The sequence below is a fragment of the Zootermopsis nevadensis genome, unplaced genomic scaffold (assembly GCF_977971745.1).
Source record: "Zootermopsis nevadensis isolate Lab colony 2312 unplaced genomic scaffold, Znev_1.0 Znev_ptg000004l, whole genome shotgun sequence".
Taxonomy (NCBI): domain Eukaryota; kingdom Metazoa; phylum Arthropoda; class Insecta; order Blattodea; family Termopsidae; genus Zootermopsis; species Zootermopsis nevadensis.
Window position 1 is genome coordinate 2,247,799 of NW_028259136.1, and position 22,425 is coordinate 2,270,223.

The window sequence follows — 22,425 nt, forward strand, 5'->3', positions numbered from 1 at the left end:
GTATTTATAGTTTTATAAAGAAGTATGTATTATTTTTAAGTGAATATCCCGTGCAACAGCGTTCAGTGGAGTTGTGTGTCTCACGGATATGGGAGAGAACATGATATGTTTCGTTTTATCACTGCCAGTCAGCAGACGTGTTTCTTGGCTGCAGTAACTGCCATGACAAACTGAGGGGAACAATTCACAGCCAGCCACAGGAAACACACAACCTTCGACTTCACAATGATTAATTTTATACTTTTATTTAAAGTCTCTAAATATGCTCAATACAGAATTTCATGGCCCTTTTAATTAAAATGTCAAAGTACTTTGTATGTAAGATTTTAGGTTTTCACGGCGGTGAGTATGAAGATTTCTGTCTTCTGGGTTGTTGCGCTGTGTAGTCTGGTCGATGTTAACCAACGTTTCAGAGGTCATACTGCCTCCTTCATCAGGGCGATTCATCACAGTATGACCTCTGAAACGTTGGTAAACATCGACCAGACTACACAGCGCAACAACCCAGAAGACAGAAATCTTCATACCTTGTATGAGCTTGAGATTTTGTTGTCATAGCATTTTATCAGAGTCACATCCTACACCAACACAGGTTGATTCTGGCCTCGTTTATTCTGGCTAAGACATTTTGAGTTAAGTAACTGCTTAAACTTTGACGCTAATCCTGTCACTGGCGACTGCAAGTGAATGGCGGAATTTTTGGAATAGAGTCGATGTTGGTATTCTGGGTGGTAGCAACGTGTGCGGTTGTAGGTAGATACCAATGCTTGGGAGGAACATGATGCATTCATCTTCAGTAAAGTCAGTATATTCTTCTGAGACATTGGTATCTAGTCACAAGTCTACACGGCGATTCTATCTAGAAGACCAACATCGATATCTTCAACGCCGTTAGATATTAAGATCTCAGAGCAGTGAAAGAGGGTCCCTGATATCTTCACACGCCATGTTCATTCAGTTAGTGGTAGAATGGAATGAACATATTTAATTATTTATTCGAGGGGATATTTTAGATGACTTTCTTTGGTAAGGCATATTTCTCTAAAATATAAATAACGTTTGTGAGACATTTCCCCGTAGTTTGAAACCCAAGTATTTTATAAAGAAATATCTATTAAAATATTCTGTCTGGATGGAGTTCCGGCTGAAATCAGGATCCGGTTCGGATTTATTCTTCGTTTCACTCATTATAACGATCAGAATGTTAGGATGATAATTTAAAATAGGCCAGGTCGGTAATTCATATTATCCTATCAGATGACAGCCACTGACACAGCTGAAATACGCAGAGTTATTTAAACGTCGCAGTTAATAATCAAGATTTTGAAAGAGAAGTCACAATGCTGTTATTGTTTATGTGAAAATTGTAGTCGATTATAGAGTATACTGCACCAGATTAGGTTAGTTTTATTGTTGCTTATTACACAAATCTCAAGCAATGCATCAATGTTAAACATTATTGTCGTACGTTCGTCTTTTTAGTTTTAAAGATGGTTGAATAATACTCAATGAGTGTTGGGTGGAGGATGTCTAGCAAATCGGATAACGGTATAGAAGTGCATTTTACAGGCAGTTTGTATTTGAATACAAAATTGTTGAGGTAGGAAATCTTAAATGTGAATTAAATGCCCATAGTACTTCAAGGGTGGAGCTTTATTTACCGTTAAAACGTCTTGAAGGAACCACATTACAAAAATGGCAAAATTTTAATGGACAGATAATATGATAGGAAAGTTAGGTTTCATGTCGCTCTGTTGCTGCATGTGTAATTTAACTATATACGTAGTCCGTTGAAGACCCGGGACATAAAATTCTGGTTTAAAGATAAATAATTTCAACATCAAGAAAAGTTGTATAATTTAATTCAATCCAGTAGTTGTAAGAAAACTGCTTAGTGATTTTATTTCAATCAGTAACAGAAGGCACATAACAGTAGAGCGTTTAATATCAGTATACAATCTCATGATACGCGCTATTTACAAAACCAGCCATGGCATGGATTAAAATATTGCAAGACACCAAGTTCAGAACGTGAATCTACCGCACGCCATTGGTTATTATATCAGAAACATTAACAATTGTAATCCTGGCTGCTTATGTAAACGAAAGTACAAGAAATTCCATACTTACATTCCTTCAATTATTAATGCATTTGCTTAATTCCAAGTAGAAACAGATATTCCAGCTCCAATGTCTATATGTTATTGCTACGAATAATCACAGCACAAATGCGATAAATCAGAAAAAATAATTCCACAGAATATTGCCATTTTTTTATATAGATTTATCGTAAATCACGGACGGAATATTGTGATAATAGCGTATCGATATTATGGTTCATGAACATGCTAGTGGCAAATTTATTTCAATGAACAAAACGCACGCCGACACACATTATGTACTGATAAAAGAAACTAACAATAGGTGGAGAAAAATATACAAGAAACAATAAAATAATATAATATTAGGAATTACAATAGTGCAAAAATCATAAATCTTGACAGATTTTCTCAAACTAAGCTTACATAAAATAATTTTCCAATAAAACTTATAAGTGATAAAATAATAGTACTGTCGCGCGCCAAGGTAAGTCCGCTGAGAGTGCAATGGGCATGAACGGCCTTGAAGTACTCTTTCGCAAAACATGCGTCCACCTCTGCATACAATAGTCCTATACACAGCTACCAGCGCACAATTTTTTTTTTGAATAATAATATGCGGAGTGTGCATGCGCAATAAAAATCCCCTCCTGCCGCTCCAGCTTCCCAGCAGACTTCCTTTCGCACGCGGACTGATTATGTATTCATGAACTAGCATAATTAATTGTGTATGAAAGCTAATCCGTTTGCTAAAGCTACCAATGTATGCTTCAGGGAAGGTCGCTCGTCCCTGTTTTAAGATCTGTACAGGACCACACTATGTACACACAGACATGCACGTTTGGCTTTGAGGTAAGGGCTCGTGCACAATTTAACAAATGTAAGTTAAACTTCCCTTTCCCGCTTTCGGAGTGAAATAACCTTCATATTCCAAGTATTTTACAGTGCATAAGTTTATTTTTTTTCACATGTTTATCCAAATGACTTTCCGTAAATAAGTTAAATGGCTTACCATGTGTCTGAATACAGTACTTTGCTCTGATATTTTCGATTTATCAATTTTACGTATTGTACCTGTTTACACGAACAAATAGTGATCTAATTAGTCATTTTCTCACTTACCAACTTCCAAACACACACAATTTATATAATTAAACTCAACAGCTGAAGTTTATTTGTAATACAAGTAACAGTGATTGCTAAATATAAAAATATAGGAACCTTGAAGTGTTTTTTTAATAATTTCTGTCATGAAAAATGCGATAATGCATAGATCGCTAATCGCAATGTTAGTTCTGAAATAATGTTTTCAGAATATCCCTATTCATGAAAGCGGATATAAAAAGACCATTTTCATGTTTGTTATTGAAACAAATACTACATAGCAGAACTGTGCAACAAAGTACACGGCTTCCGATTATGGTAACTCTAGGTAATATTACCTCTTGAGTTGATTTATAGAAACTGTAGTTGTGTGTCCAAAGAAAGTATTTCTTGTCATCAGCATTAACACTTCTTTTTTAATCGTCTTTTGTTTTTGAATATTCCAAGCCTGTAAGGCAACACAGAAGTATTTTTTCTTATGTTATATACGTTTGGTACTCGCCACTTGATTACACTGGCATCAGGAAATAAAGACTCCATATAATATTAAATTACTCCTAGGCCAACTTTATATTATTACTGTGTATATCTGAAGTGCTTCAGAATATTCCAGAATTTTTTATTGCTGATAATTTTCCTCTAATTATGTTACATTTTCAGGAACAGTTTACTATTTAATTATTTCTCTTGCGATAAAATACCCATTAATTTTAAAAGTCGGTAAGGTAAATTTCCTTATGTCTGTAGCTTTCTTTGGTTTTACATTACTTATATATGCCATTGGAATAGTTAATAAACTTGTAATCACAATGTAAATAAGGCTGTCACTGGTGAACTCAGAACTCAGAGTTAAAAAGCTCTTCATTGCTGTGATCCAGTGTGTAGAAGATGACGGCGGATAAGAACTGATGTCTCCTCCATTATAATTCAATTAACTTTTCATTGCCCCAACATTCGGCACGACATAATAAGCACAGAGAAGCAATCGTGAACAAGTCAGCTGCTGTAGCAGGTTTTGCGAACATCTGCAAGAATGACACTGAAGTCGTCCTCAGTTTTAATTTGCTGAATCTGCTGTTGCTGCTGATCGGGATAATCACACGGCTGAACCTGCTGCACTTCGGCTGCGCCGTAGGGGGGAATCCCCTGCTGATGATGCATGTGCAGACCGGGTGGTTCCGTCTTCAGCATGTGTCCACCGTTGCTCAGGATGACGGATTCCATTGCGGCATGATTGTAGAATGTGTGGTGTTGCTGAATTGGATGCTGGTTATTTGGTGACAGTGAATGTTGATGGTGATGATGGTGGTAATTGTGATTGGAATCCATCTGCATTGCTGATACCGTTTCACTATTTGGATTGCCTTCATGGGATGCTGGATGTTGCCCTCCGGAATATTTGAGATATTTGTCGAATTCGTTAGTGTCAACTCCTCCATCTGTCGCGTCATCTAGTATGAGTTCCTCTTCTTCTGACTGATTCACGTATGAGACATGGTGGGAATGAGGCGAATGTGACGTTACTACGACGTGGTGATAATTTCGGCCATGTTGATCGTCTGTCATAATAACTCCACCTGCAAATGTACACAAATGATTAATATTACACTATATTACTAAAAATGTAGCTGTTGTATCAGATGGTTAGATTATGTGCATTGAACGACTGCTGCGATAATAATAATGAATAAGGAAACAATTAGATGAGCAATTGCTAGGCAAGTTAATAGTTATATTGGAAATGGTGGAAAGAATATTTCCCAGCTGCTCCCCCTCCCCTCCAAGATAGGTTCAGAACTGTTATCATATAATTATATGGCATATAAAGTGTTCAGACTTATTTTGGATCCTTCGTTTTGTATTTTTAATATGTACATACATTCTGAACTTTATTAGCGCGTGTAGGAAACGGGAATTCTTGAACATTCTACGGTCTGAACCAAACGCGTAGTAAAAGTTCTTTACTTAACAAGTAAACTCCATGGTTTAGGACTTCCCTTTATCGGTCGACAGCTGTACTGCTGATCAAGATATTCCGTGTTGTGAAACCGGAAGATAATCGTCATCAGAGAAACCCGCCTCTATATCTTACATTCAGCCGGTTCAACTCAGTTCAAATTTTCCCAACCTAATTTCCGTGCGGTCCGTTGTAATATTATCCTCTACATATGTCTACGCTCCGGAAGGCATGTATTTTCTTGAGGATCTTAACTAAAGTTTCATGTGCATTTCTGGTTTCTACCGTGTGTTCTACTCATCTTTTTTTTTGTTTCATTTGCGCTAAATTGTAGATCGGCACGACATGCTTTGTCTCACTTTACCTCTCTTGGACCGAGAGTTCTAATAACACTGTTTTTTCTCAGAGTGACAGATTTTTATTTGATTCTCTGGTTAATTAAAAATTATCTAAGGACCTTAACTTGTAGTTTTGTGTCTTAAGTCACCGAAGGCTCCAAATTGGCAAGCGTCCTCATTTTAGACGTTCAAATAATAGTGTAGAATTAGCAGCGATTCTATAGTCTCGGTACGCATAAGCAATGCATGCCTTAGGCAACTCTAATAAAGCCTTGTCTATTCTGTCGAAAATTAAAGATTAAAATAACTGTGGTTAAATTCCACCATTATTCATAGTAGATAAACATGTTTTCTGAATGCGCCTTCATTGTGTTAACTTGCAAAAGAGTGTAGACAGAAGGGGGAACTTTGGCCATTCATTAAAACTATATTATAGTAATTCTTAGTTTTCACTTCTACTGCAGGAGTTACATCACAGAAGAAAGATGTTAATGTAAAAGTGTCGCATATCATATCGCTGCGTTTATTGAATGTACACTTAATTTGACTCTGCTGGAGGGGTAACATCATAGAACAAAATGTTATTGTAAATGTTCCGTCAAAAGATTCATGGTGTTCATTGTCTTGGTATTAAATCATTCTTGGTTCATTTGATATTGCCGTGCACACTGAGTCAAATTTGGAACGATGGGATAATTATAAAAGGGTAAAATGAATGGAAATATAAGGAAATGGCCATAGACTGTTTCATAAAAGATGTGCGACTCAGAAATCTCTCTTAAATTCTCTGTCTGTGGAGATTTGTATCGGCTACTTCGAAGCTCTAGATTCTAGAAACTCGAACGCTAGCAGCTGAAAAATGACGATTAGTCTAATTTTCCATTCTAGTTATTATATCATTATTTATATTTGGAATAAAAGTATTAATTTTAAAATCTGTGATACAGCAGTAAATAGTGGCTAACTGGCATGCAATCACACGGTTGTGAGACCTGATATTGCTGTCCGTCCGTAGCCACTCTTTCAGATCACGTGGTAAACTTCAATATTCTAGACACGCTTACGTTTTCGTGAGCACAAATTACTGTTATTATCCTTTAATGAACAATGCGTCCACTGATAAAGTTTAACGCAACTATCACTTCTCGGCTCCCGGCAAGAACTACTCTACACACCTCCATTTCAAATGCCAAATAATTAACCCTGTTTAACGATATGGTCACTATTTAGTCTGAGAATCATACCAAACCCATAAATACTCTTTTCAGGAAGAATGCAGAATTGCTGGTTGTTGAAGTAGGGAGTACATATAATTACCATTGGACTGTAAAGGTTTAACCGAGTTAGTCGATTGGCGAAACACAGATTGAACCTCCATAATAAGAAGGGTCAGAAAGTGAGCAGAATACCGCGTAAACGAGACTGTAAATCAAATTCGGCATATTTTTATGAGGGCAAGAGGTGTGTCGTATTATGACGAATTATAAAAAGATCTAGTAATACTGTTTGTCACAGACTCGACGCACACGAAACAGGTTGATAAAGGAACAGTTGTGTTTAATCTGTCCTGAATTTACATAACGCTGGATGCAGCCTGTTTCAGCTACGAAATCAATATATCTTGTGTTTATTAATTTATTTTAGTAATTGCTATTGAAGCATGTGTCTGAAGCTGAGATGTAGTAGGCCGTAATTAGCACTTGCTTGTATTCTGGAGATTCTCAGCATGAGATCGCCGGAGACGGTTGTCCTGACCGATTTATCGTAAATTTCCTTCGATTCCCCAAGCCTACAGTAATAATAATTTCATATATGACGCTGCAGAACTGGGTTAGTTGACACAGCGTATTTAACTGAACAAAGAAAAAAGCAATAAATGCGAGGTCTTCGACGTAGCACGTAAACTGATAGTTCTTGACTAGATCGTATCATAAGTCTGTCATCCTTCCAAGGTCCTCTGTAAGCCTGGTATAACTAACGAATGTTAGTGAAGAAGTAAATTGCTTGCCCGTTATTTTCAGGTGTGGATATTTCGATTGGGGGGGGGGGGGGCTCAGCAACTTAGTGATTAAACGTAATCAGTCTAGCTGTGTGTCACGCTCTGAAAGGTGCAAGTGTAAAACGAAAAAGAATGAATAAATCACAAAAAAGACACGTAAAAACCTATTAACGTGTGTTGAATTTGAAAACCCTGAAACACGAAAGGATATATCAGCATTCCAGTGCATTCGCAGACTCAGGGTTCTGACATAACGGCATTAGTAATCAACTATAAACTGATCAAGAACTTTAACCTCCTTACAGCCCTGATGTTGGTAGCAGTTACAAGTGTAGAGTAATGAAAGAAGTGTCGATGTTGATAATCCCAACCCCCCCCCCCCCCTTCACAGAACCCCTACCCGACATACCCAACAAAAATCTTTGGCTTTAATATGTGTACATTCGGCTGTTTTATTCAAATATTTAAAACATCACTAACAACTGCACGCGAGAGTTAAGTCCCTGTGACGAATGCAGCCTGGGAAGTCACGTGCTGCACTACTAGCAGACCGAAAAACATCATGTTTGATACAAACTTTACTGGTAATACACTGAAACGCAGAATATTGTAAAATAGTTAGTGACGGCAAATCGAATAAATGAGTAACAACACCGCGTACAGCGGAAAAAGCAACAAAGAAGTGAGAAATATTTTTGTATTAAAGACCAATGTTCTCCACGCAGGAAATGTAAAAATATCGGGAAACACTGGCGTGCTACATGTATCCAAAGTTGTTATTTTCAAATTTGTGTTTATCTAACTATAATATTTTGTTGTGTGTTCTTTTCCAAGTGATTCACTAAAATTGTTGAGGGATGCAAAATTCATTCATTTTATTCTGTTAAAAATAGGCAAACACGTCATCAGAAAGCAGTTTTTAATATAAAATTTTAGATGTTATAAGACTCAGTATCTTACGTTAATGCAAATTCTGTGATATGATTTACAGTTTTTTGTCGTTAAATCTCGATTTGGAGTTCAACACTCACACGAACAAAATGAAGTTCCCCTTACAGTTTTAATGTAGACCTCTGGCACAAAATTTAATCGAAATTTGCTCAGTAGTATCTTTTCATAGACGTAATGTAGACCTACGGGTAGAAGGATACAATGGCTGAAGGCCGTATAAAAGAAGAGATTGGCATTATCTCTCTCTGTCTTGTTTTATTTTTATGAACTTTGTAGAAGAAAGTGACACAAGCAAACAAATTTCTTCAAAAAGGTCGAAAGTGTCCATTATTATACTAATGATGTATGAAGAGACCATCCTAACGTAACCACTGTCGTTGTCAGACTCTCCGTCCTCTGTGAAAATGTACGTCCCAGTCTCAAGACTGCGAAGTAGACGTGATTACAGCTGTAGACTAATAATTAGTGCAGAAGCAACGCAAAAATCAAATTCGTGGGTCTCTGACTGGGAAGCAAATGGCAGTGGCTGCCCAGTGCACGCTGACCATGCCACAGTGCAAAAGTGACACAAGGGACCGCGAGAATAAAACCTCGAAGTGGGAGAGAGGCCCTCCTGTGACTTTCACTTTCTAAAGGAGTTGGTATTAGTTTTTATTCTTTTAACGATGTGAATTAAATGAAAGCATGATGGGGAAGTCTGGCCTTTAGTGAGCAAGTTTCGCCTTCGAAAGTACGAAAGGGATTTATATTGTTGTTTGTTGTTCTGTATGCTGTCGAATGATACGACAAACAATGAAATGAAAATTATATGGAAGAAAGCGGTACTGTCCCGGAATTTTCCCGGTACAAATAAAAGAAAAAAATCATGAAGAAACTGTCAGGATAGCTGGCTTCCTTGCCAAAACTTGAACCCGGGTCCTCCCGAATACGAATAAAGAGTGCTAACCATTCGCCTTCTTCGTTCGATGGACTTTGATTGAATGTGACACTGGAATTCCGCACTTAAACATGTTTGGAGAATGCTATTTTTTGAAACTTAAATCAGGTTTAAACCGTACTTTAAATTCATTTCAAATCGAACTTTACTGGTTATCTTACAAAATATGTGGTACATGTTATGAATTATAGCTGTCATTAAGACCTTCAGCTTGTGTTTGAAAGAGCATTCTATATGGTGAACATTTAACGAAGTACAGGAGAAGTTTCTGGTTGTAGGTCCATGCAGAGTGATGCCAGTTGTGTGTCAGCTTAGCAGCTCTGGGTTTCTGTGTTTATGTTTCTGATGAGGAGTCCTGAATATTAAGGATAATTATGACTTTAAATTCGCAGCAACCGCATTTGGAAAAATAGGTTTAAGCCTACCCCTCCCCCCAAGTTGACTCCAAGTCGAAGTAACCTGTACCATTTCGGTCTCGTTAGCTGCAAAGAAAGAAGTTGAAGGTTTGCAGTACAGTGTCATTATCGTGGAAGAAACAGACGGCCCTTCGAATGTCCATGTAAGTGGCTGCCAGACAACAGAAGTGCCCCATTGTCTCTCCCTATTTATTGTTTTATCTACCTAAAGCTTAATACTCATGAAGACTCCACACTTGTCTGTAGAGAACAACGCTTGTGACACAGAACTGGCAATAAATTTTCATTCGTCCTGTAGAAAAAAAGTATATGTGTATATATATGTGTGTATATATATATATATATATATATATATCCATTATACCATAGAATTTTTATGATTTCACTAATAGAATTTGACGAAATATTACGAAAGATATGCGACGTTAGAACTTTCCCAACGAGATGTTTTGTCTGATATAATGAATTTATATAATTATTGTAATACAAATTTCTATAGTCCGAGATAGATACCCTTAAGAACCCCATTTAAGCTTCTTAAACTCCTGTTGGTTGCTTAGTTAAGATTCTAGCATTGATTCGTGTGCAAAAAATGAATTTTATTAAAGTCTAGTTTTCACCTTACCGAAACAAACTGTAGACAAGTATACACGAAACAGCTAAATCAACTGATAGACTTAACATCTTAGTGTAGTTGTTAGAACTGCTTCATAGGTTCTCATCCAGAAGGCCACCTATCCCGAACAAGTTATTTCGTGAATATGGTTGTCTTCTGGGTTGCTGCACCATATCGTATGATAGAAGTTAACAGACTTTTCAGAGGTGCTTGCTGCCACCATCATCAGGGAAATGATGGAGGCAGCAAGCACCTCTGAAACGTTGGTAAGCGTCTACCAGATTACACGGCGCTACAAACCAGAAGACAGCCATCTTCATACTCGCAGCAGTGAGATCCTTAAACACAAAGTTATTTCGTGATTTTCCTTAGTCTGTCTAGGCTAATGCCGAGATATCTTAAAATTTGTTCCGGTCGCTTTCTTCCACATATATCACATATTTCATAATTACCCTGTCGTTCGACTCATACGCAGATGAAAATCATTGTCAAGCAATATAAGAACAAAATGGAACACCAGCGTATGGAGCTGAGTGGTCGATTAATTATGTGAGATTTAGAATGGTTTTGAATTGAGCACACTCGTCATTACGCAGAGCCGGTGACTGCTACCTGTAGCATTTGGCGAGATTTTGGTTGGATCGACTGCGTGGCCACACGTTTGATTCTGTTTGGTTCGTGATGAGAACCTCCCCCCTGGTGAGAGTCGAGGCGGATCTACACTAAAATCTCTTTCGTCGTGACCAAATCTACTTCAGGCCTACGACTAGATCAGGTCATTCCACTTCCCATATAAACTTACCTTCAGGCTTCTCTCTGTACTTAATGCGACTTTTATATCTCGCGGATATGTCCCAGTGTATATTGTCGCTAACGTCTTCATTACTCGCACTTTCAGTATCTTACTTTCGATCAAGAAACAAGACCTCTCAGCAGTTAGGTTAGGTTGATTTCAAATTCCCGTAGATGAATGTATGAACCGTGGGCTAAGATACGACATTTTTACGTAGTGTGCTTAATAGCTGTGGTATGACTCCATTTGCAATATGTGTTCTGCTCCGGAGATCTGTACGTCTAGACCCTATCCTGTCCAAATTTTCACACATTTCTTCAAGATTCTGCCTGAGTAAATCTGTGTATCCAGTCAAATGGAGCGCAGACATGAAGTCTGTCTGCTGCATGCACTTACCTGTGTAACCGTCCGCAGTTGTTCTCAACGAATGTGCAGCGCCCACTGGACTGTTACACGAATAGTGACTTCCACTTGGCGACGTTGGTAGCCCTTGTCCACTTGTGGATCCACTGCTTCCGCTTCCATTGCCGCCACTACTTCCTCCGTACACGTTGTTGCCACTTCCACCGCCACTGCTTCCTAAATAAGAAGATCCTAATGACGAAGTAGCATTTGAGTTGGCAGTAGTGTACATCTGGTGCCCACCGCTGCTGCTACCCCCGTTGCTGCCAACACCGAGTTGCTGGTTGTCTTGTGACGTCGCCACAGGAGGATAGAAAGTCCCAGTCACTAATCCACTATGTTCATAACTCTCCAGAAGTCTTTGGTTCGTGCACATCATCATCATGCCATTACTGAGACCCATAGTAGCTGTTAGGGCGTTTTGCTGAGTCTGGTGATGGTGATGATGATGATGGTGGTGATGGTGCAGCAAGTTGGAAGTTCCTCCGTAGTTGCTGGACAACACGGACGAGGAAGATGGCTGCCGGTGGTACGATATGTTCTGCGATAAGGGGTGGTGGTACCCTATGGAGGCTGTTGTCGTGGTGGTAGTGGAGAGGTTTACGTTGTTGGAAGTTTGTTGATGGTGAGCATTTCCTCCGGTCGGAACATTGTTGTTGAGAGGATTTGAAGATGTTCCGACGACGAGAACATTCCCAGAAACCCCAGAAACAATTGATCTCTTGTCGTCGTTATTTGAACTGGTGCCTCCGCTGAATTGAAAGTTGTCCTTATCTTGATCCATTGGAGACATTTCTGGCGTTGGTAAAGCCGCGGCATTGACGTCTTCTATCAGACCGGAAGCTGAGGAACTCTGACCAGATGTGTGTGGCTGAGGTGTTGTTGGGAGCTGTTGAGCTTGGGATTCTGTTGTGTCTGATTGTTGCTGATCTTCTTGCTGATGAGATGATGCATGAGGTTGTTGTAATAATGGTGACGATGCGTTACTCACTCGATTACCAAGCCCCAACCTCAGTGAATCTGGTTCTGGACTGCCTGTAGGGGAAGCCTCTGGTGTGTGCATAATGGGTGTGTAAGGTGATCCATAAATTGCGTTAGCGCTGTTGTTTTTGGAGTACAATTGTTGGTAGGGTTGATGCTGTTGGAGAAGAGGGGAATAGCCACCGATATTGTGTGGATGTTGGTAAGACTGGTAAGTCAGTTGATGGGTTTGAGACTGGAGTTTTTGTTGGTGTAGTTGGTGGGATTGGTGAAGTTGGTGCTGGCTGATGGCGGGATTGGCCCGGCGATTCCCACTCGCCCCAACTGTACCGGAAGTCCCGCCGTTACCATTCGCGCCTGGACCAGAGCTTGTGGCAGGGACACCTGACGGAGAAGGCCCACCACGCTTGTTGTGTTTCCGGCGTCGGGGGCGATACTTGTAGTTAGGGTGTTCTTGCATGTGAATCACGCGCAGCCGTTCTGCCTCCTCCACATACGGGCGTCGGTCTTGAGGCGTCAGGCTTCGCCATTTCTTACCTGAAACACAATTTAATAAGATATATTAAAGTGTCTTTGTGTCGCTTTGAAGTAATTTGCATTTGGAAATACAAAGATGACCGAAATACGTAATATGCATACGTAATAGGTACCAGGTATAAAAATTCATCACGATGAATTATGCAGAATTAGGCAATAGGCTTACATTAGTTCGTCATTTTGTTACAATATTTAATTTGTGTTTAATTTTGTTCTTTGAACACATAGCGATTATTTACCCAAGCATCATTAACCGACTGGCATTTGAACCTATGCGGTGTAACATAAATGTACGTGTAAAACGTCAAAATGAAGTTCCGTGAAAATACGTTTGTTAAACGGTAACACGCCCGTGTTACAAAACCAGTTTGCCACATTCCGGTCTAGAATATAAATATTTTCCATAAGTTCCTCAGTATGTTCAGACGAACGCTAGAATAGTGAATTAAAATCGAACATGATCATTTCACATGTATTTCTGATTTCTATGCAGTTGGCGTTATATGACATTTACAGTCGCTTCAGCGTTGTTCAATAATTTTCATACGGACCTACCAACCGAAAGAACGGCACAAAATATGTGGCTGTAGGAGTTATTCTCAGATTAGACTTAGGCTGTACGTTTCGTTATAGGTTTCCAAACCGCCTTCATTACGGAATTCTGCAGTGAAATAAAAGTCCGCTGTGCATTGGGCTAAGGAATATGAAGATGATTAACAAGCGGGCCGAGGTGGTGATGTTTGAAGAGAGAGCGCGAGGCCTCCGTTGGTTACCATGGCTACAATGCATCTAGCGACCGCGTTCGTAAATTGAAAAACGGCTTAAGAACGAATCTTGCTTTTGACAGAATTCAACGGTGTCTTCGTTTCTTTCTTTTTCTTCTTGTCTTCTTCTACTAAATGTCCAGCAAACGTTATTGGTGTTTTTTTCATTGTAACCAGAAAACCAGGATAGGTCTAACAACAGGGCCGATGTTTGTTACCCTGGACGACGTGAGTTTGTCTGTATAATTCATATTTACGATTTAACAACATTAAATTTGCAGTTTGGATACTCAGATTCAATTGTTCGGTTAACGGACTTCAAATGATGCACGTATCAAGCAACCTGGTTAAACCTGTGGGGTCTGGGTTTCGAAAACAGTGTCTCGCATCTAGCTTACTCGTACAGGACTACTTATCGAAAAGTATACGCGGGGTTCTGCTGATATTTCGACGTGTTCCATCCTAATGAATACCTCCTGCTGTAAGAAGAATGCCGTCTTTTATCATTAAAGTTCATGCGACTTGTGATACTCTTATCCGACAGCCTATCATTTATGCAGGTACACTGAAAGGACTGGCATGTCATGTCTAATTACTTCGTATGTCCGCCCAAGGTTACTTTAACTCCCTAATCATCTATCATAAAGAGAGACGAATGGAAGGATGTCGGAGCATAAATTGGGAAAAGACGTTAAAATGTTATAAAATGCCGTCGGTAAGAGAATAATTGTCAAGCTAATTAGTTTGAAGAGATTTGGGACAACGAATGTTGCTGACTTGTGCGACATGGTAACACTGATCCACCCAACCCAGTAGCACATACTGTGTTTTTTATTTACTCTACTGAGTTAATGGTTGGAAACTTGCTATAAGATAAGCTTCTTGTGGCGTTTCAGAAGTGCTTAATAAAACTTACTTTAGCCCGAAGCTCGTCTAAATAATATTTGAAACTTCAGTCCGAACCTCAAAGGAAACACTGCACTTCACCATTACAGAAGTCAATGTATTAATGCTCTTTTACGTGTCACCAATAAGCTTCTCTGCTTATCGTTCATTGATGTCTCCAGGTATGTTCTCCTGCTACAGGTCAGTAAGATTAGCCGGTTTCGGTACTCTGCCAACTGTCGTGATTTGAAAGTTGAATGTTTAAACCGAGGCTTAACACTTACGGCATATTACCATCTGAGCGGAAAATTGACTGGACCTTCAAACAGACGGACACATCTGCGCAAGCGCACAGCCGTCCTAATACACGACTGACTGTGAAATCTTCATTTGTTTCCTAGCTTTCTAGTGATTTGCGTCATTCTTAAATTTTGGGTATTCCGTAGTTTATATTTAGTTTGGTAAATTATTTGGGTTAATGGTATAAAATGTATAGTACAAAGTGTCATGCATATTGCTTTAACAGAGGGGGAATTTTAGTAAGAGGCAGTGATTTTAGGACAGCATTCAACATGACGACATGGCAGTTCTCCCCTCAGACAGACAATACACATTATACTCGAAGAAAATTTTGTGTTAGACATAAATAACAGTTGAGGTACTCAATCGACATATACTTTGAATCTGTATTAAGATACTGGTATCAAACGTACTTTAGTCTGAGTCTATAACGATGTAAATCAAATATCTTGAGTTTATAAACCTGTAAAAATGATTAAAATGTGATTTGGCAATGCCAAAAAGGAATGACAAATGAACCTTAGACGTGTCTACGAACCAGCATACTTTGTACATTAAATTTATGTTTATATTTTAATATTACGTTCTTTCCTATCGATCTATATGTATTATAACCAGACCATTAACTCGCTTGGGGCAGCGCGGGTCCCACTTCCAGAAACATTTTTCTTTTGCATTATCAATACGACTTGGTGGTGTAGGACACACTACGTGGGTAATGGCACGGGGACAGATTTTTATCTGAGTTCTTCTTTCACATTCTGCCAGTTAACGCTCTACATGTACCCGTCCATCGACGGCCGTGAAAGGCCACACCAGCCGGCACGTTATCGCATTCTTGGCCCTCACTTCACCTTTGACCCAGCGCAGTATTGCACTGCTAAATTGCAATCCTGCTCAGATGATTCTAGCGTCGTCCGTCTGTTCGCGGAGCCCGTGCACTCTTGTTTAATGTTGTACAACAAAAAGGAGCTTCTAAGTACATAAAAGGAGCAGTATATAAAACACTGTAATGGTCCTACTAGTTACAAAAAGGCTTTCTGTTGAGTGTGTTAACAACTCATAAATGAACTATGACAGTTTATAAATAACAAGGGTGAAATGATTTTAACAACAACACAAAAATAGGGCTGCAGTATAAATAATGATCCTGAAGAATTACGTGGACAGAGAAGCCTGTCGTTTCTTTACCTGCAAACATAACGAATTTTTGTCTTTTTGTCACTTTACTTTTATTATGCTTATTATTAGTTTCTTTTTTGGAAACGTGTCCTTCTAGTAATTCGTTCCAGATGGTTGGTCTTGCCGCTGCTTCGCCTTCTGCTAGTTAAGCTTAGTATCCTACTATCCGGAGTACAAATATGTGGTCGCGTAGAATTTGATCTTCATTCACATAAATCTGTGGAGGCCCAAGTATTTATTAGGCACACAAGTGCTTGTTTGAAATTCATTTTCTATTAGTCTAATGTTACATATCATTCATTACACGTTTCACAAAACCCGTTCGTCACATTATTCTATTAAATTAATTTTCGCTAAAATACGTGTCAATATAGGCGTATATAATTCATACTTAAAGATGGAATACTAGTTTTGCTGTTGTAACAGAAAATAGAACAATGTGTCATTGTCCGTTTACTTTATAATAAAAATAACAATAGTAATAATTTGACACTGTCTATATACGAGACACCTTGTACCATTATCGTCACTGTACTGTAAAAGTACTGATTTAAAATCCCTACAAAATGTTGGCGAACTGTTTGATATGAAGTTTTTATTAACGAAATCAAGTAATGGTGACGGCACTTAAAGGATGAAACTGAATCCAGTTTAGTAATTTTTCGTTCTGTTCAAGCACAGATTTCGTATTCGAGTTCTTGGAATGTGTAACTTCTGCTGAAGACTACTGTGATGTAAATAAACTGCATCGCTGTCAAAAATAATCGGAAGACAAATTAAGTTTCCAGGCTCTTATACAGACCTGAGACCTGCCTTAAAATAAGAAGAATGCTGGTAAAATTCATGCAGCTGAAATGTTTAAGAGGGAACAAGGGAACAGGATTATTTATCGGTTTATTTTAAAAATTGGCAAGTTGTACTCATCGGTGTACACTGACATTCCAAAGGCGTTCTTTACGCTACGTCAAGTAGGTCGTTCGTTGCACTGGTGTGATCCGAGGTAACTGTTGCATCTTCGGTTATTATTGCATTTATGTGATCTCACGTCATTGTTGCAACGGTGTAATCCAAATGTTGATTCTTTGGTCCCATTGTTGCGGAAAGATCGACAGACATGCAGACATGGACGGTCCCATAAGGTCTTCTTCGCTCACGCTAGGGCGTGAAGAAGAAGAAGAATATATACGGAAGGCATTACACATATTCAAAAAATGTGAAAACGGGTGATTGGTATTACAAAGAAAAATGATTAACCCATTTGATGAAACTTTACAGTGGCAGAATTCGAAAGGTTACAAACTAAACGGATGTAGACTGACCATTCAAAAGATAACCGTGGTCTAAACAGACAAAAACCTAATTGGTGGAGGTCAAAATAAGAAGGGAATTAAAATCAGATTTTATCCTGCTCATGCAATTGGGATGGAACCGTTGGGTTCAAGTAACGGTTTGCGGTTGATAAGAGGTAACGTTTTTTAGCTGAAGAGTAGGACATTGATGCTGACAGCAGTTTACTCTGAAACACGTTTTTACGTAGCCATTTGTGTTATTCCTTTTTATACGTCTTTAAATTTAAATTTATTATCACACCTTTCCGCAGTATGTATGTAAGTATGTCATTCTGACACAATCAAAAACCCATGAAAGGACTATAAAGAAAAATTAAGGCAAAATAAAATACCTAATGAGAAAATATCTGCTTTGTGCGTAGGTATTGAGAATAATATATTTTTATTATTTTCTATCTGCGGCTTCTTTAGTTTGATTAATTACACCGAGAAAGCGGCAGGTTCTGACGTCACACCCAGTGATTTATGCGCACGCACATTCCCCCATCACCTATGTTATAACAGTATGAAAGCAGGTGGTACTTTATTTAATCTGTAACTGAATGGCTGGTCATCACAGGAAGCGAACCCTCATCTCTTTAAAGTTTTAGCTAATGCCGAAACTTAAAGATTCTCGTTTTAATTTGTTGTGAATGCCACGGTGACAGATGAGACCAAGATGGATGCAGTGATCAGAAATTTAATAACGAACACTATTCTTCACTGATTTATAACATTTCGTAATATTTTAAGTATTTTTTAGCGCATTCTTTCTCGCAGAAATGTCCACAGCTTTTAAACCAGTAATTTCGACAGTCTTCCTACTCAACGCAGCAGCCGAGTAGTCAGACTTCTCCTGCTCTTAAATGGGAGATCCCCGGTTCAAATCTCGGTCTGCGAAACCGGCTTTATGATTTTTCTTAGTCCCTCCAGGAAAATACCGAGAAGTAACTTAAATTAGGCCAATACCTCTTCCTTCCACATCCTTTGTACTTCGTCATTCTGTCCTTCGACGCTGTATAATCTAAGCTAACGAAGCGTCCCTAAATGAACCACAGATAAATAAAATACATTACTTCCGAGTGACAGGCTATGCCTTCGTTTTGATTTAACAGCGTAGACTTGATGATGCAGTTCCGACTATCTACATAGTTCCTAAAAGAGCCACCGAAAAAGTGGCGAAGGATAAATGGCACCTACTACGACACTGCTTTCGTTGTTTATTTATTGTACCATGATTTACCAGTTGTGCAGATTACGTAATATCAAGGCCGGCTCCGTGAACTCGACAGATGCATACTTCAGTTCATATTGACGATGTTCTTGTGGATTGTGACGCCGTGTGGAAACGAGGTTACGAGAGACACACGTCAGGGACGAAGCTGGAGACAATGTGCTCTTTTGAATGGTTGGTACACGGCGTCACATCCCAGAAGAACATCGCCATGTTCACAGCCATAAAGAACCTCAAATCTAATTCATTTCGTGTTTTCTCACACTCTAACATCTTGCAGTGAGCGAAGCGAATTAATTATCTCGAGTGAATATTTTAAATTGGAATTGAAATTATTTTTCTTCAAATAGAATACAGTAAGTCTGTTTTGGTTTGTTGTAAACGTATAATAATTTCGTAATACGGACTCGAGATCGATCTCAGATTCTCGCATTTTAACGCCACTGCTATTCTTAAGTATCCATCGTTAAAATTTCGATCATCCATTGAACCTGTGTTTTATTTAGGGCAGTGATTACACATCCAAAAGCTGCGATTGCATAACTCTTCGTCTGTATTTTATGTAGTTATTTCTCGAAGAAAGTAACATTTACCTGAGCTCATGCGTGCAAACGTCGCGTTGTGTTATTATGGTAACAAGCGCAACTGCACACACGTCTGGCAACGAGTGCAATATTCACGGTTTGTTGTATAACGAGACATTCCCGGAAGCACTTAACCTATTAATCGTACTTATCTTCATATGTTTCAGTGAGTTTTGCGAAGGTGGAAAGAGTTGTAAGACTTGAGGTTTTCACAGCGATGAGTATGAAGATTTCTGTCTTTTGGGTTGTTGCGCTGTGTAGTCTGGTCGATGTTTACCAACGTTTTAGAGGTCATACTGCCTCCATCATCAGGGCGGTGAGTATAAAGATTTCTGTCTTCTGGGTTGTTGCGCTGTGTAGTCTGGTCGATGTTTACCAACGTTTCAGAGGTCATACTGCTCCGTCATCAGGGCGATGACGCCCTGATGACGGAGGCAGTATGACCTCTGAAACGTTGGTTAACATCGACCAGACTACACAGCGCAACAACAACCCAGAAGACGGAAATCTTCGTGGAAAGAGTTGCATAAATTCTTATTTACAAACGATTTATTTTTGTACATCATTTTCAGTTGTTTATTTATATGTGGATTATTTAACATCGCTGCCAGTAGCTTAGACTATGTAGTGTCGGATGCTAGTATGATCAATGAATAACGTATTGGGACATGGAAGTGGTCGTGGTGTAATCAAAATAATTATCCCGACATTTCCCTGGAGGGGCTGAAAAAATCTACGAACCTCGGAGAGGACAGTCGATTTCCAGGCCGAGATTTGAAACCGGACACTCCGGGGTACAATGTGAGTATTAAACACACTGCCACGACGTTCATTTTCATGAATGTTTGTTTTGACTTTCGCTTTGCGTCCTTGTTTGTAATTGCTGTTACGTGAACAATATTTCATACACAAATCCCCATTCAGTACTTGCTACTAACTAATACTCATTAGTCGTTAGTCGTTAGTAAACGCCGTCAAGCTCAAAGCTAAATGCACAGTTTGCGTGGCCGGCGTGTTGTTTTCATTGTACAAAACAATTATCTTAACAAAAAGTGCATATTTTTTGATGATCTAAAACACAAGATAAGAAAATTAGGGCAATGACGCATGTGTTGTGTGTGATAAAAGTTGTGGTCTGCTGTGCCATTTACTTTGTGTTCTTATTTCACGATTTGTTTGCCAACGAAGAAGTAGAATGTAAGATTCACATCCGTCATGTAGCAATGATCAGTTGTATCAAGTACATTTTTGAGATTATATTGTTAAATACAGAAATATATTTGTGATACAGCACATAATTTTTTCATCGGTGCCCTGATGTGCTTGCTGATATATGGTCATTTAACAAACACACGTTTTAGGTTGGATTCCTGGAACATGCATCTCACTAATCAAATGTGATGTTACTGGTGAGAGATATTGCGCCATAAGTTAAAAATAATCACATATATTTAATTAGAAGAACAATTTAAATTTTACCCTTCAATACTTAATAGCCCTGAGTTTGTATTTATGTGTTTCGTATGATTCTCAGAGTCAACAGCGATCATTTGTTTAAACAGGGTTAACCAGTTGATCTATGCAATGGGGAAGTGTTGTGTTTTCTATGCGGTACGGACGGAATTCTTAAGTATTATTTTGATTAGCTTCTGCATCAAAGGGTGTGTGATTGTTGTGAGCGCATCATACACTAATGTAAAGTGTTCAAATATACTAATACGATGGGTTTAATATGTACTGTGTAATTTTGCTGCTGCCTGAACAGTAGTTTCATGATTGTCCTTATCGAAGATTTTATATACCCGGTGGAAATGCTTTTGAGCGGTAATACTGCCTGACCTCAATTTATTCACGTTTATTTCCTTTCTTGAGTCATTCACCTAAACAAATTTTCAACAAAAATCTAGGCGCTAGTACACGTGCAAAGTATCACGTGAAACAGCTGCAAGTCTCCACCTATTGCTTGTTACGTCATTCCCTATCATAAGAGTTCGTAATGCAACAACAATGCAATCTCATAACTTCACGTGCGTGAAAGAACAGACGATAACTTTGTATTAAACACGTGATTGTTAAGGTACAGTGTGTGATGTCATGAAAGGCCGCGGTAGAGTAGAGCTTAAAATTAAACGCGCTATTAACATTTTCCACTTAGTTTAATTAAAGAAAGTATTAGTAATTTTTCGCGAAATATCGAAGATGGTTTGGCGTTCCCTTCAGATCGCGCTCTCTGGAAGACCTTCCTGTTTTCATGCGGAGAAAACGCCCGACTTCGGTTATCGATGGCGGAAGGGTATTTGACCAATTATGATGATATTTTTATGAAAATAATTCTTAGGATTATCAAATCAAAAGAGAATGAGATGGGCGAGGAATATTACGCGTATGGGTAATAAGAAATCCATACGTAATTTTGGTTTGGAAGTTTGAAGGAAAGAGTCCATTCGGATAAATGGGTCTTAGAGAATAGGGTTTGAGGATATGGACTGGTTTCATCCGACGAAGGACAGGGACCTTTGACAGGATGTTGTGAATACGGCAATGAAACTACGGGTTCCATAAGCGGTGGGGAATGTCTTGACCAGATGAGCATACTCTTACCTTCTCAAGAGGGACTTTGATCCATGAAGTTAATAGCAGTCCTTGAAACTGATGAAAAATTATCTGACAAATCTTATCATCTGAAGCTGCTGCCACAGAAAGAGATTTCAGATATGATAACTGCCAATAATTAAGAGGCCCCCTTTAAATGTACCTGTGCCTAAAATACATCGACTCCTGTTTTTAACGGAATCCTATTGCATTTGAAATTTTCAGTTTTAGGCTGGTTTTCCTTTGACACTGTCACCTACCCCTCTAGATGATAAAGAATATTGCGCGGTGGAACTCTTGCATTTTTACATATGAACCCCATCACAAGTCGGAAAACAGGGCAGGGTCTCCCGCTGTACCTACTGGATGGTAGGCTTGAGAGTTCGCAGAGCCTCTTAGGAAGCCTGATGAGAGAATAAATAAACC

General features: G+C 38.9%; 2 protein-coding genes across 3 annotated transcripts in view; one reads left to right on the forward strand and one right to left on the reverse strand.

Moving 5' to 3' along the window:
* The window catches only part of LOC110827061 (uncharacterized), a 283,738-nt gene that overhangs the window by 40,455 nt on the left and 220,858 nt on the right, over positions 1-22,425 (forward strand). Inside the window, exon 1 of one of the 2 annotated variants that reach the window (XM_087342870.1) lies at positions 19,932-20,208. The exons of the other annotated variant lie outside the window; for it this stretch is intronic. Coding sequence (XP_087198996.1) covers positions 20,207-20,208 — 2 coding nt within the window. The 5' untranslated portion in view covers positions 19,932-20,206. Of the gene's footprint in view, positions 1-19,931; positions 20,209-22,425 lie in introns of those variants that run through there. 2 annotated transcript variants of the gene reach the window in all.
* The window catches only part of Sox15 (Sox box 15 transcription factor), a 164,959-nt gene continuing 144,379 nt past the window's right edge, over positions 1,846-22,425 (reverse strand). Inside the window, exons 3-4 of the mRNA XM_022058308.2 lie at positions 11,607-13,130; positions 1,846-4,780 (exon numbers count right to left, since the gene is read on the reverse strand). Coding sequence (XP_021914000.2) covers positions 4,200-4,780; positions 11,607-13,130 — 2,105 coding nt within the window. The 3' untranslated portion in view covers positions 1,846-4,199. The remainder of the gene's footprint in view (positions 4,781-11,606; positions 13,131-22,425) is intronic.